The 14,229-nt window shown below is 35.6% G+C and overlaps 1 protein-coding gene across 3 annotated transcripts; it reads left to right on the top strand.

Annotated features, from left to right (window-relative positions):
- Nucleotides 1–1,500: 1,500 nt before the first annotated feature.
- On the top strand, nucleotides 1,501–13,099 carry LOC147405146 (uncharacterized). 3 transcript variants are annotated; one of them, XR_015178092.1, is made up of 12 exons: nucleotides 1,501–2,393; nucleotides 4,465–4,886; nucleotides 7,047–7,136; nucleotides 7,282–7,506; nucleotides 7,882–8,103; nucleotides 8,184–8,535; nucleotides 9,178–9,398; nucleotides 9,492–9,565; nucleotides 9,647–9,699; nucleotides 9,960–10,015; nucleotides 10,497–10,635; nucleotides 12,626–13,099. XR_015178092.1 is itself a non-coding variant. In XM_086441349.1 (11 exons), the coding sequence occupies exons 1-11, from the start codon at nucleotides 1,721–1,723 to the stop codon at nucleotides 10,578–10,580; spliced, it is 2,472 nt and encodes an 823-aa protein (XP_086297475.1). In that variant the 5' UTR covers nucleotides 1,501–1,720; the 3' UTR covers nucleotides 10,581–10,915. The 3 variants fall into 3 exon arrangements, 1 of the variants encoding a protein (XP_086297475.1); XR_015178091.1 differs by having other exon boundaries at nucleotides 12,581–13,099; XM_086441349.1 differs by lacking the exon at nucleotides 12,626–13,099 and having other exon boundaries at nucleotides 10,497–10,915.
- The last annotated feature ends 1,130 nt before the right edge of the window (nucleotides 13,100–14,229 follow it).

Below are 14,229 nucleotides of genomic sequence, written 5' to 3'. Positions count from 1 at the left end.
AAGGGGAAATAGCATTATTTTTCAACGCTTATTGCTGAAAAAAAAATATTTAGCACTTTTGTTAAAATAGCGCGCGTTTGTTTACTCCATATTTTCAGCACTTATTATTGAAAATAAGTGAAAAAAATTCAGCATTATTTTGATGCTGAAAAAAAGTGCTAAAGCGGTAAGCATTTTGTTTTTTTCGGCACGGACAAGTATACCCTTTGTTTTTTTAGGCATGGACAAGTATGCATTTATCCTTAAAAGGATATTACCTCTTATATCCTATATATAAGTATATAAGCACCCCAGAAATTAATAAACCTACACAATAGCCAAATTGTTTTGTCTTATATGGGTTAAAAGTTTTGGAATGAGTTGATTTTTTGTGAGGATGATCTCTACAATAAGGAGATCATCCTCATAAAAAATCAGCCCATCCCGAAACTTCTAATCCCATCAAAACAAGTTCAAGAATCGTAAATCATTTTTTTTTTTTTTTGAAAATTAGTTTTGACGTGATTAGAAGTTTCGGAATGGGTTGATTTTTTATGAGTATAATCTCTAGATTATATAGATCATCTTCACCAAAAATTGGTTCATTTCAAAAACTTTAACCCATATAAGACAAAAAAAATTGGCTATGGTGTGGGTTGCCCTTATTAATTCGTAAGATGCTTTTATAATTACAAATCCTTCATTTCCATTGAAAATTATTCATCAAATTAAGTTCTTTCAATGTTGATTTCAAATTTTGGTGACTTGTATGATATTATTATTTTTAATTTGAAATTTGTGAGCTTTTAGAAATAAAAATTATTATTTATAAATTGAAATTTTGAGTATTACTTATTATTTAAAAACAAATTATATTTTAATTTTATAAAAAATAATATATTTTATTGTATTTAATAAGACATAGGCATTTGAAACATGCAAACAATGTATAATATGATTATAAGGGTAAAAAAGATAATTTACCAATTTCAGTAATGTGTAACAAACATGATTCTGCGTCTAAACAAATAATTTTTTAGCGTTTATAAGTTTCAGCGCTTAATGCTATTCAGCACTTACTTTTTTCAGTTTAACAAACAACACCTTGACTCTTATATAAATGCATGAATTTATGTATAAAATAATATAAAAATCCAAAAATCAATCAAACCCAGTTCAAGTCCACTAGGATTGGGCTTGGGTTTTATCCAACTTAGTTCCGATGGACGTTGACGTTGACAGGCCCTTCTCTTCAAAGCTTGGTTTGGGTTCGTCCAAGCCCAGCCCAGATCAACCCGCCCATTGACAGGCCTCAATTCGTTCACACCTTCGAACCAAATGTTACTAACCGAGCAATCCAAGACCTTGTCCATTATTCTTCGCACGTGCAAGCTTCTTTGCTGTAATCTGCAAACCTCACTCGTGTCACGACTGACAAGTGAACATTCACCGTTCATTTAAGGCTCACGAGTAACGTATGGTTCAGATTCATCAGATCCCTTCACACCCAAAAAATGTCCTAAATCTCATTTCGACCCCTCCAACAAAAACAATCAAAGCTTCCAAATTCCAATATCTACACACGAGACATCTTTCTCCCTCATCTCAATCTCTGTTCTTCGATCCATCTTCTTCTCTTCAAACCCTAGTTTCTGAAACGTTCTTGATCTCCACCTTATCTGCAAAATCAGAAACCCTAACTCATTTGAGAGAGAGAGAGAGAGAGAGAGAGAGAGTAGCCATGCCTCCTCGAGGATCGAAGAGAGGGGCTTCGGCAAAGAAGCCACCTACTAGGTCCAAAAAAGTTACTCCAGAACCAAAACCAGAGGTTGTTCCATCGGGCGTTGTTGAAGAAATCAAGGTTTCTGAATCCGAGGTTCAATCGAGTCCTGTTGAGGATAACAAGATTCAAGAAACCGAGGTGCCGAAAATTGTTGCAAAAGAGAAGGAAATTAAAAAAGAAGATGGGGTTTTGATGGAGAAGGATCCAAAAGGTGAGGTTGTTTCATCGAGCATTGATCAAGAAAAGATTGTTGTAAAAGAAGAGATTGTGGAGACTACTGTGGTAGTTGAAGAATCGACAGTTGTAGCAGAAACAACTGTGGAGTCGAAAGTTGTAGTTGAAACGGTCGAGGAATCGAAAGTTCTAGAAGAAGAGGTTAAGGAATCGAAAGTTGTTGAAGGAGTAGTTGAGGAGGAATCGAAAGTTGTAGAAGAAGTGGAGGAGGAGAATGTAGAAATTGCGACTTCGAATGCTACTTCAGAGGTTGAGGTTCAGGAGAAAAAGGCAGAAATTGTTAGTTCGGATGATGTTTCGGAGGTTGAGATGAAGGAAAGTACGTTAGAGGAGGATCCAGAAGAAATGGCGGCCGAGGAGAATGCGAATGAAGGTGATCAGATGGATCTTGACCAAGGTAACGTTTCACACATCATTTCAAGTTTCCTTAATACTGTCAATGTCAATCTCCTTTTATGCCTTATTTATTTATTTTTCCCTTTTGAAGTTGAATTGGCATCTTCCACTTTTTTGTTGAATTTATACAAAATTTGATAATTTTAGGGAACCTTGCTCGAAGTAAATTATTGAATGTAGCCTCAATTGTTTGATCTCGCTTAAAAATGTGTATACTTTGTGCATAATTGTAGGTCACTCATTTTTTCAAAGGAAGTTCCTTTTTGAAAAGGAAAGGAAGTGGTTTTTGGGTTTTGGAAACTAGTTAAGTTATTATAGCATGGGCTTTGGTGTGATTCATGGGTAGGTGAAGATGATTATTTTTGGCCATCATTGACATGATGACCTTTGAACGTTGAGAGTCTTTGATCTTTACACAAGAGAAGATTTTTTATTTTTTTTAATAAGTATAAATTTTATTGAGAAGAGAAAGAGAAAAAGAAAATACAACAGCCGGTCGAGATGACCAACTAAAGCAAAAAAAAAAAAAAACAAACTATTACATAAAGAGTCCCATCTAAAGACAAAGCCCTCAAAGAAGACACCCTTAAACTTTGGACATAATTTGCACAAAAATAAAACAGCAGTACCAAAGCATTCAAAACAATGTCCTTAATAGAAGAGATCACCCCTTTAAAGATTCTCCTATTTCTTTCCAACCATAACCCCCCAAGAAGAGAAGATTGTTTTTAGTATACATATTTATGCTTGAGTTAGTTCCAATAAGCATTTGACTTTATTTGATCTGAAAGCTTTGTCAATGGTAAGAGGACAGATTAATCAAAATCAAAGAGTGACAGAAAGCTTGATTGTGTGTGGGATTTCTCTAAGAAAAAAAATCTTAGGCGGGATTTGTGATTGGGACATAATTTAATTTTAGTATTTTATTTTTGTTGTTGGACTAAGTTTGGACCTATTTTATATTTTTTGAGTCCTACATATTTAGGAAGTTTATTATTAGGTATTTTAAGTTTATAGAAGTGTTTTTGTCAGATTAGAAAATTTTACTATTGCTGAGAAGTTTTTATTTCAGGAAAGTTGCTATATTTGGAAAGTTACCTTGGAGTACAAGGTAGGTTCAAATTAGAAGTTTGGTATTTAGCAAGTGTTTTTTTCTATTTAAACAATGTAATATACAAAAGTTTTTATTTTTCTTGCTTGAATGTCGGGAGATTCAACTTGATGATGCCATGGAAATCATTGGAGTGATTCCAAGGTAAATTTATTTTCTAAGCTTTGCCAGTGTGTTGGCACACCAGATTCAGCTAGGTTAAAGTTGATAAGGTAATCACATGACTTCATTGAGATAATGATTCAATGCAATGAGGATACAAAAAATCAATGTCTAACAAGGGTACGAGGTCGAAGGCACTGTGCTTTTGAGATGACCGACATATTGCTGCATGTAACATATTTTTTTATCAGTCACATTTATTGTAATATAGTATTTTAGCTATACTTAAGTGAATTTTTGTAAAATAAAAGCTATACTTAAGTAACTTTTTGTAAAATAAAAATAGGGAAAGAAATATATAGAATTTAAAATAAAATAAAAAAAAGGCAGACATTTCTATACAATGTAAATGAAAAAGTAGATTTTTAATGTCAAAACAGACAAAATAAGTTTTGCAACTTAATAAATTAGTGTGTAAAGCCATAGTCTACAACCCTCTTTCAGAAATCTTCTCTTTTCCCATATAAAACCGTTAAGATAAAGTGTGATGCTAACATACACATTGGGATGTGTATATGGGTTTGGTCTGTGTTGACACGTGTTTTGTGATGCAAAATCCTACGAGTGTTGCGTCCTTGTTGCATAATGCTTTAATTACATTTGCTTGCAGTGTTCTTTATGCCATGTCCTTGACTGCTTTAATTTTATTCTGCAGCCATATTTGCTGCCACATTATGTTGTGATTAGCATAGTTTATTGCATCTCATACTTCACTGCACTGTTTTTTAATTGTTCGTCATATTATTGTTTTTTTTCTTTTTTTCCTGATAATGCTGAATGATTAATGTTTATTGTACAGGTTCCAAACAGGACACGGTTGAAAAAGTGACTGCTTCTGCTGCTGAAGTTGAAGAAACTGTAGAAGGTGGGGATGGGGATGAGCCTACTTGTGCTGATGAAGGTGGTAATGAGGAAGGAGAGGATGATAAGAGTGGAAGTGATGATGAAGATAATGAAGAGGATGAAGACCCTACTGGATACATGCAGTTTCCTCTGACAGACAGGAAAAAACAGAAGGAACTTGAAATTTTTGTTGGAGGATTGGATAAGGAGGCAGTTGAAGAAGATTTGATTAAGGTCTTTGGGGTGTTTGGAGAAATTCAGGCTGTAAGGATAGTCAAACATCCAACCACACATAAAAGCAAAGGTTTTGCATTTATTCGATATGCTAGCGTTGAGCAAGCGAAGAAGGTCCTGGCTGAGTTGAAGGATGGAACAGAGGTCGTACATTTTGACATTTCACACACACACGCACACACAACCCTACCAAGTGCATTTCAGTTAATGGTCCATCACATTTTTTTTTAACGTGTCCACTCTTTGACAACACTAGAAATGTTGAAAGGAGCTGATTTTTGTTGAGTATGATTTCTATGATGAGGGCGTCGTCATCTCTAAAAATCAGACCCAAACTCAACTCCATATAGGCCCATGAGTTTGTATCATTTAGTGTCTACATATCCCATTCATTGGGCTCACATGGATTGGTAACAGGGCTGGTCTTTGACGTGATGAGAGGATGATTCCCTCACCTAAAAATCAACCAATTCCAACTGTTCTAACTTAATGGAAAGTGGATTTCAGTTCTCAATCATTCATTTCATTGTTAAATTTGAAACCCACATTTTCTAGGATGAAAAATCTTGAAAGAGGATGCTTTTTGTCCTCATCAAAGATCAACCTGTGACTATGCCTCTAAGGACTTATGTGAGGATGATTCAAGGGCTGATTTTTTGTAACAATAATCATCCCACGGGAAGATCTTCCTCACAAATGCTCATATTTTTTTGGAACTCATAATTTTTCAACTTTTAGTCCACTTCTCTATATATTTATAATTTATTTATTTTTATACTTTTTTTTATGGGTCCCATTCGGTAGACAACGTTAGGGAGACAAAATTTGTCCTATACGGCTTAAAAGTTTCGAATTGGGCTGATTTTTTGTGAGGAGATCATCATCCTTACAAAAAATCAGCCCAATCTGAAACTTCTAACCCCATCAAAAGTGGTTTACAAATTAATGGTAAAAAATCGACGGTTCACAATTTTAAACCACTTTTGATGGGTTTCATATTGGGTTGATTTTTTTTTTGTTTGTTTGTGAGGATGATCTCCTCACCATAGATATCATCCTCACAAAAAATCAGCTGAATCCGAAACTTTTAAGCCATATAGGACAAACGTTGTCTGCCGAACGCTATCTTATATTTATAAACTTGTTGAAGGGCACATGATGCTGAAGTATTGGCATTTCTTAAGTTGTCTTCAATAATAGGTTTTGTGAATAAAAGAGTTTTTTTTTTTTTTTTTTTTGGGGGGGGGGGTCTTCAATAACTAAATTAGTGATGTATTTTACGTTTTTCAAAGTCAAAAGTGTAAGGAATCATAGGAATTTAAAATTGAAGTTAGTGTTTATTTAATAGTATAGATCTTGATGAGTCCACATCCCTTTTGAGATCTGGAAATCCCTACAGTTGCACGCCTTGACCCCACGGATGTTGCCCAACATTCAACAGAGCAAGTCAAGAGGCCATGTGTTTGAAACTGTGTGGCTTCTTGACTTACCTTGTTGCACATCAAGAACTTCCTTGGAGTCTAGGTGAGTAACAGTAGGGATTAGTACATATCTCAAAAGGGATTTGGGATACCCTACGTTATCTCAAAAAAATGTTGCGTGGTTTTGAAAAATCTCATGGAAAGACTTTAGTAGGAGAAAGAAAGATATGTGGGTTGGTATTACTAAGGGGGAGACGTGGGGTTGAGAATTGTCTTTTTAATTTGAAGTTGTCACCTCAATATGTTGGTAAAGTTTGTGCGGTGATACCACAAACCTGGAATCAAAACACCGCCTTCACACTTACATCTCTCAAAAATAAAAAGAATTGTATTTTTAAGTTACTATATATAACAAAGCAAGACGGTTGTCCCCCTCTCTGTCTCAATCTTTTTATCCCTATAAAGAACATATCTCGATGACAGCCTCAACTTTATTGTCCCTCTTTCCAAGAATACCCCCAACATTATTACCTTTCTTCTTCTATCCTTTTTCAAGAGGACCCTTTCTATTTATATATTCCCTTTCCTCTTCTCCCCTCTTCCAGTAATAGACCTCCAACTTTATTTTCTTTCCTCTTTTACCCCCTTAACCCCAAAGAGGGGATGCCGTGCTATGGCACGGGCAAACCTTAGTATATATATGCCTGGCGGATTTTAGATAATGTATACTGTATTGAGTTGAAATTACAATCTTTTTCTTTTGGAATGAACTGACGAAAATGACCATTGTCACGAAGGGTGTGTTTTCATTATAATTGGTAGAGATATATCCTGGTTTCTATTAGCCATTAACACCTCTTAAGATATTTATTGTTCTTGTCAGGTAAGGGGCAAACGTGTTGGTATATCTCCCAGTAAGGATAGTGATACGCTTTATGTGGGCAACATTTGCAAGACATGGTCAAAAGATCAAGTAAGATACTGTTCATATTTGTCCTTTACATTGTCACTGAAGGCAATGCACCTGTCCACCCGTCTAACTTCATGATCTGATATATATATATATATATATATATATATATATATTTTTTTTCATTTGTTTTCTTCCTTGCTACAAGGTCCTTGAGATATTGAAAACCTTTGGGATTGATCAAATTGAGGAGATCTACTTACCTGATGATCCCAAGAAGGAAGGACAAGGTAGAGGTTTCGCTCTTCTGGAATTCAGCACTCATTCTGATGCAATGGCGGCATTTCAGCGACTAAGAAAGCCAGATGCTGTATTTGGCTGTGATAGAAGTGCCAAAGTCTCCTTTGCACAATCCGCCATAAATCCTAGCGAGGTTTGGAATATTTGAAGTCTCTTTGATTGTTTCCTTATCAAGTAATGCATATCAGTCTCTCAAATTATTGGTTGCTTGAGATATTTGAATCTCTTTTATATATGGTACAGACACTTCCCAGAAACACCAGACCTTCGATCTTCTTTAAAACCTGACTGAAACAGGGTCTTTCAATCTACTGTTCATGTTTTTCTTAACCCATAACTGAACCACAACTTGTTCCAATCCAGATCAAACCATCCGAAAGCTATTGGTTTGGTTCGGTTCGGTTCTTGGTTTGAACTGACCAAGTTGCACCCATAGTTCAGAGTGCTGCAAGTATTTGCTTCTTGCAATGAAGTGTTAGAAATGATAATATATGTTTTCCTGTTGCAGGTGAAGACTGTATTTGTTGAAGGCCTAACAGAGTCTTGGGATGAAGAGAAGTTAAAAGAGTTCTGCAAACAATATGGCGAGATTGAGAGAGTTCAGCTATCTCGGAATCTCATTACTACGAGACGGAAAGATTTTGGGTTTGTTTGTTTCACTTCTCGAGAAAGTGCTACAGCTTGTGTGGAAGGGATTAATAGTGCCCAGATTGGAGAAGGAGATGTCAAGGTGATTATGTTGTTTCAGAACTTCAATCTGTTTTTCTGAATTTGAAGCTACATGATCTTTTATGTTACTTACTGTCTCAGGTCAAAGCTAACCTTGCAAAGCCTCAGTATAGGGGTCGACTTGGAAAGCAAGCGGCTCGAGGTGGGTACAAGATTAAGAAGGATGGCACAGAAGAAGCTGGATCATCAAAGATGAAAGGCCATGCCAAGTCCAGAGGTGCTGAAGGAAAGGGCAAGGTTCTCCCCAAGTCAAGAAGTGCGAAAGGAGGCAACAAACCATATAAAGCCCAAGTCAGTGTTAGTGAACGTCAAGGTGCCGGTGCTCCATTCAGGAATGATCGTCAGAGAAAGGAACAACCTCCGAGAGGTGGGAAGCGTGGTGGGAGAAGCATGGACACTAGCTATCATGGGCGGCCATCAAAGAAACAGCGTGGTATTTGTGCCCTTTCAGTACCATAATCCATTAGGGCTTAAAATGGGTGGGGTTTGGGCCGAATATGAGTATATCCATTTTCAAAAAAATTTATTTGGATCTGAGCTCGGATAGTATTAAGCTAAAACCAAAGCTGAACCATTTTGCTTTCACTAAATTCGGATCCAGTCCGACAAATTCCTTGATTCAGCACGATCGGGTCGAATAATTTTTTTACCGTTCAACATTTTTTTGCTATATTTCTTTTCTAATTGCTATACTATTTTATTTTACCATGTAATTTTTTTTTTAATAAGAATTCATGTTTTATTAAAGTAGTAGAAAAAATATATTTTGGAAAACATAAACATATGGTTTTCAAAACAATATAGGGATGGATCCATATCCGACTCTGATTAAGGGACATCAACCCATATTCAGTCCATTCTTTTACTCGGGTCTACTCCAAGGGTCCAAACCCACTAAATTCGGATCACTCGGATTTCTTATAAAATCCCATCCATTTTATACCCAATTATCCATAAACTAGTGCTTTTCGTCTTTACCAATAAAAAAAGTGCTTATCGTCTTTCGTGGTTTATCCTTTTTAAGGTGTGTTGTCCTGGGATATATAGAGAATGATTCCCGTTTCTGAATCTGTAGGCAATATGCATGGTAGGCCAACCAATGATTTTGGCAACCGAAGGAACAATTCACATTACGGAAAGGCAAGGCAGAACCATCATGGTGTTGCTCCTGCTAGGTATGTGGATCCATATGCACAGGGGTACGCTGCACATGCACCTGCACCTGTACCTGCATCTAGCTATCAAGGTCATGCTTACGGTGCACATCCCGGATCTAAACGTCGTTACTCTGATATGGTAATTATTGTTCGATATCGCACTTTAGTGTTTTGAGGTTTTTTTTTTTTTTTTGTGGATTGATTTCATTCGTCTGTAATGTTGATTTTTTAGGAACCTCATGCTGGATATCTCGAACCTGCTACTGTGAGTCAAAGCCGGGATCCATATAATTATGGGATGAGAAGGTATGCATCATCCAGGTTTCTTAGCTTTTTAATATTTAGATTTTGACAGATGTGTTTAATTTTTTTTTTGTTGATTAATAGAGCTACTAGTGGGTATGATGTCCAAGGGAGCAGTGGCACTGTGTATGCAGGAGGTAGTATCTGGAATCCATTTAATGTTGTTTGTTGGTGCATAAATGTGTTCATTCTCCCCATTTGCACTTTTTTTTTTCTTTTCATTTGAACTGTTTGACTATCTTAATTCGTGAAGTTTTAAGCAAACACATCATTACTTAAATAAACATTGGCTTAGACCAAAATAACTCTTCACATTGTGTAATTGTGTATCTGCCTAGAAAATGGAACTGTTTGCATTGCTTCTTTTAATGTTGTTATTGTTATGGTGTTGCTTCAGGTTCCGTCGTCCAGCCTTCCTACGTTCCTAGTTATCCAACCTATACTGCATATGGGGTCTCTCTCTTACTCTCTCATTGTTGATTCCATGAATTATTTTTTTTCAATTGGTCAACTCCATCAATGTTTGGCCAACACTTAATGATGGACCCACACGTCAAAAATGGGATTTTAGCCTTTTTCTTCGTGGGCTTCATGGACAGGTCCAGGATAAAAACATCAGGTCCAAACATTAATGGGGTCACTAGGACAGAAGAGTGCCACATGGCATGAATATGATCTAGATGGGTATCCATGACCAGCACCCAAGATTTCCAAAGACATGTGGCTTTCTCACAGAGTTATTCTGACTGACTTCATTGGAGTCTGCGCTGACGTGAAAGTGGGCAGATCTTTTTCCTCGAGATACAAGAGGAAAAAATCTTTGGTTCTCTGCCCACTGGCCATGTCAGCGCAGTGTCCAACGAAGTCAGTTCAGCATTTTCATTTCTCACAAGATATGAGATTTATTTGTTTATTTATGTGTTATTTCTTGCAGAGTGGTGGAAGTGGTAGTGGTAGTGGTAGTGGTTACGTGTATCCTAACAGCGGAGCATACCCACCTCAGCAGACATACTACTAAATCTACCACAAGTTTCGCCAAGTATCGAGATTTGCGTTTTTAACATCTTCGTCAGGTAAATCTCCTCTTTTCTTCAAGAAAGGGAGGTTTGTTCTGTTCAAGTTGTTGATTGTGCCAGTGGATGGAAAGATTTGAATATTTGTGGTTATAAAATCCACAAAAATCCCAACTTAATTGACCTTTTTTCTTGGTGAGAGATTTCTAGGAGTACACCGACTCCTAAATCTTCAGGTTTACTTGTTCACTCGTATTTAATACAGAGGCCATAGTTTACCTTCCAACCATATTTACTCCCGACATGAAAAAAATGACCGTCATCTTCTGTCATTGATCAAGAGTTGTTCATATTCTTTCTGCATTAGCATTTCAAAAAATATGACACTATATTTCCCAAATTTCAACTCCTTGTTGATGTAGATCAACATGTTTTTTTTTAATTGGATCCCTATATGGGGATCCAATCCAAATCCGATCTGATAACAATTAGATCCAGATCAGATCAAATCTGAATTTAATACATTCTATCAGATGGGGACATGATTGATCCATAATATAGATTGGATGAGTTAGCAAATCATGTCTCTTTCGGAACCCAAATCCTTTTAACGGAGCTTTAAAATTGTTGGAATGGAACAGATTTCAAGTTTGATCCGATCCATTATGGGATTTTAGACCCAAATCGACATCATGGCCTTATACATGAGCTAAGCTGTAATGGTAGGTAAGGGAGACCTCAATAAGCCATCTTAGTTGATTTAACGTCTAAGAAAACTTGGGTCATTTTATCTTTCATCACATCCCAAAATTTGGGGTTTGGTCAACAGCGATGGGTTGGACCACTATCCTGTATTTATATTTAGATAAGAGTCGTCCTACACTGACTTCATTGGACACTGTGATGATGTGGAGGTATTTAGAGGACCATTGATGGTTTTCCTTGAGATACAAATGCAGTGTCGGATGAAGTCGGTTCAGTATTTAGGAATACCCTTACAAAATTGGTGATGTTCGGTTTACCCCTCTGACCAAAAGCCAAAGTTTCTTTATGTATGTTCCAGTGAAAATTTGAATTTATTGGAAATGCCCTTAAAAATATGACTTTTGGACAAAAGGTTTAATCTAATCTTACATTTTTCTTCAAATTATCCCCTTTGTTGGTTTGATATACATGACTTCGAATGGCATCTGAACCGTCCAATGAGAATTTCAACTAAAACCCTAACATGTATTTATTCAGTTTTAACCTATCAAATAAAATGAGTCTGTCAAAATTCTTCCGAGTCCTTCAGTCTAAAATTGTCATTTTAAAGGTTTCAATAGTGGTTTTTTCATCTTTGGTGATTAAATGAAAGAAGAAAACAAATTTAAAAAAAAAAAATCCTAAAGAATTATTTTCTATAGATTGATTGATTGAACTTCTCATAAAACTCAAAGAGATAAAATATGAAGAGAAGAAAAAGGTTTTATGGATTTAGGGTCTAGAAAGGTTAGATTGGAGTTTTTCAATCGGTGAATTTCAGCAGAAGTGTGAATTGAGGTCCTCTTTCTGTCTCAAAGACTCGAAGAAACTCCCAAGTCCTTACCGTTTAGAATTTTTCCACTAAATTTTCTCTTTTTTCAATACACGTGGCATTATGCCATTGGTTCATCAACTTAGCACAAAATTCTCGTACTGGCTGAGATGAGAAGATACTGTTAAGGAGTCCGTATCAAGTTATTATATTCTTTATTTCTATTAAGAGTCTTAAGAGGGTGGGATTCATGCTATATAAAAACCTTAGTTTGTCTTCTTTATCAGTTTTTTTCTTTTTTTCTGCAAAGGAATTAAAAAATAAAGAAAATCTGTCTTACCTCGCTTATACATATTTGAAGGTTGAAGCCAATATCTGTGGGTATATTCATCTTAGTCACTCAATTGTATCTTTATACCTCATATTTAATACAATTATTTGCAATAGAGATAGATTTCTAATTTTTTGTTTATTTTAATTCTTTTGTAGCACATTAATTTACAATAATGGCATCGAATCGTTCTTCTTGTGCGGCTTGAAACTTCTTTAACCATTAATGTAACGAGGGATGCATATTTTTCCCCCTATTTCCCGTCGGATCATCCACAAAAGTTTGCTAAAGTGGCCGTGCATTATGAAGGTATGAGTCTTATCACCGTCCTTCACTAAAACCTCGTCGACAAAGTATTTTGACGGCTGGATCGGATAATGCAACTGAGGTTAAAGATGTTGCACCGAAGCAACAAGAATTGATGCAGACAAATCATCAATCAACAGCAACGACGTATTTTAAAGATTATCGGTCTCTTTCTTTCTCTAATATTACATATTTTAATTAATATATGGTGTATTGTACTACACCACATCTTATTTCAAGTAACCTAAAGTTAGGACTATAAAATTACATTACAGAGTTTATTTATCTATCTCTAGTTAGTTAGATTTGTACTACACCTTATCTTATTTTTACTGTTATTTCCAATAAAAATTTGTTGCTATTTATTTTCAGAATCTTTAATCAATAAAAATCTGTCTTGAACACTTGTTCTAATTCAGTTGGATGGTTCAACAAACTTATTCCACAAGTCGGGCTTTCGAACTTTAAAATTAAATTCGAACGGGAAAATTAATTTTTAAAAGAATTTTTTATTATTATTATTCAAAGTTAAAAGAATTTATCCTCTACAACCCTGTGGAATTGATCATATTTAGAAACTTTTTCAACTTGTTTGCATGACTTAATCAAAGTGTCAGATACATTTCTTGAGAATGTATATTTCTCTTTTCTTGATTAAAGGATATAATCTGTAAATAGAAAGTTTCCACTTCATTGTCAAATCCAAATCTTGTCTATATTCCTCTCAATTTTGACAGAACTACGTAATCCATTTGAGCTCAACCACCCTTACTACTTAGTAAGGAGAAACGAGAGAGTGTCTCCCTTTTTTTTTCTTCTTTTTTCATATTAAATTAGGTGGTACGAACTAAGGGGCATGTATAAAGGCTCGGCAACCTGGGCGGGTCGGAGGGCATATCCAGACTCAACCGAAGTAGCAAAACCCTCAACTCAACCATCACGTCTAAGTTCAATCCGAACTTGATCTTCTAAAATCGGATTATAATAATAAAATGAAATAAAAAAGTCAAACCCGTCAATCAGAATTGAAATTAGGTTAAGATATTCTTAACCCAAGCTCATCTCATCTTCTACATAACTCTGCCCAGCCTACGTGTCTATACAGGTTGGGCCATAATTTATTTTTAATATAAAATATTAATTAAAAGATTTTTAAAAATTATATAATAATTTTTTTTTTTAAAGAATATTTTTGTAATTTTGAAAACTGACCATCATACTTCCAATTTTATTGATTTTAACAAAAATAACCTTACTTATATCAAATTTAAATATTAAAATGAAGTATTTATGAGATCCAGAGTTTGGTGCCATGTGACAATTTCATTTTATTACTTTCTCTAGGAGTGGACTCCTTTATGAGCCGGGCTTGGACCATGTCTCCCAAACAATCTCAGTACATATGACCATACGGCGCAAGATGATTCCACATATCCAGGTCAAAATGGGATCAGGTGTTGTTTTCACATCTCACCGTAGTGCCTGATTTGTCTTGATTGGA

The sequence above is a fragment of the Akebia trifoliata genome, chromosome 4 (genome assembly GCF_017979445.1).
Source record: "Akebia trifoliata isolate Shusen 1 chromosome 4, ASM1797944v1, whole genome shotgun sequence".
In the NCBI taxonomy this organism is placed as follows: Eukaryota; Viridiplantae; Streptophyta; class Magnoliopsida; order Ranunculales; family Lardizabalaceae; genus Akebia; species Akebia trifoliata.
This window is presented reverse-complemented; position numbering and strand designations above follow the sequence as displayed.

Bases quoted from the DNA above. Each gene is read 5' to 3' on its own strand.
- LOC147405146 (XM_086441349.1), top strand. From the start codon at position 1,721: ATGCCTCCTCGAGGATCGAAGAGAGGGGCTTCGGCAAAGAAGCCACCT. The intron at 8,104-8,183 runs GTGATTATGTTG...TTACTGTCTCAG, and splicing joins TTGGAGAAGGAGATGTCAAG to GTCAAAGCTAACCTTGCAAA. The intron at 9,700-9,959 runs GTAGTATCTGGA...GTGTTGCTTCAG, and splicing joins TGGCACTGTGTATGCAGGAG to GTTCCGTCGTCCAGCCTTCC.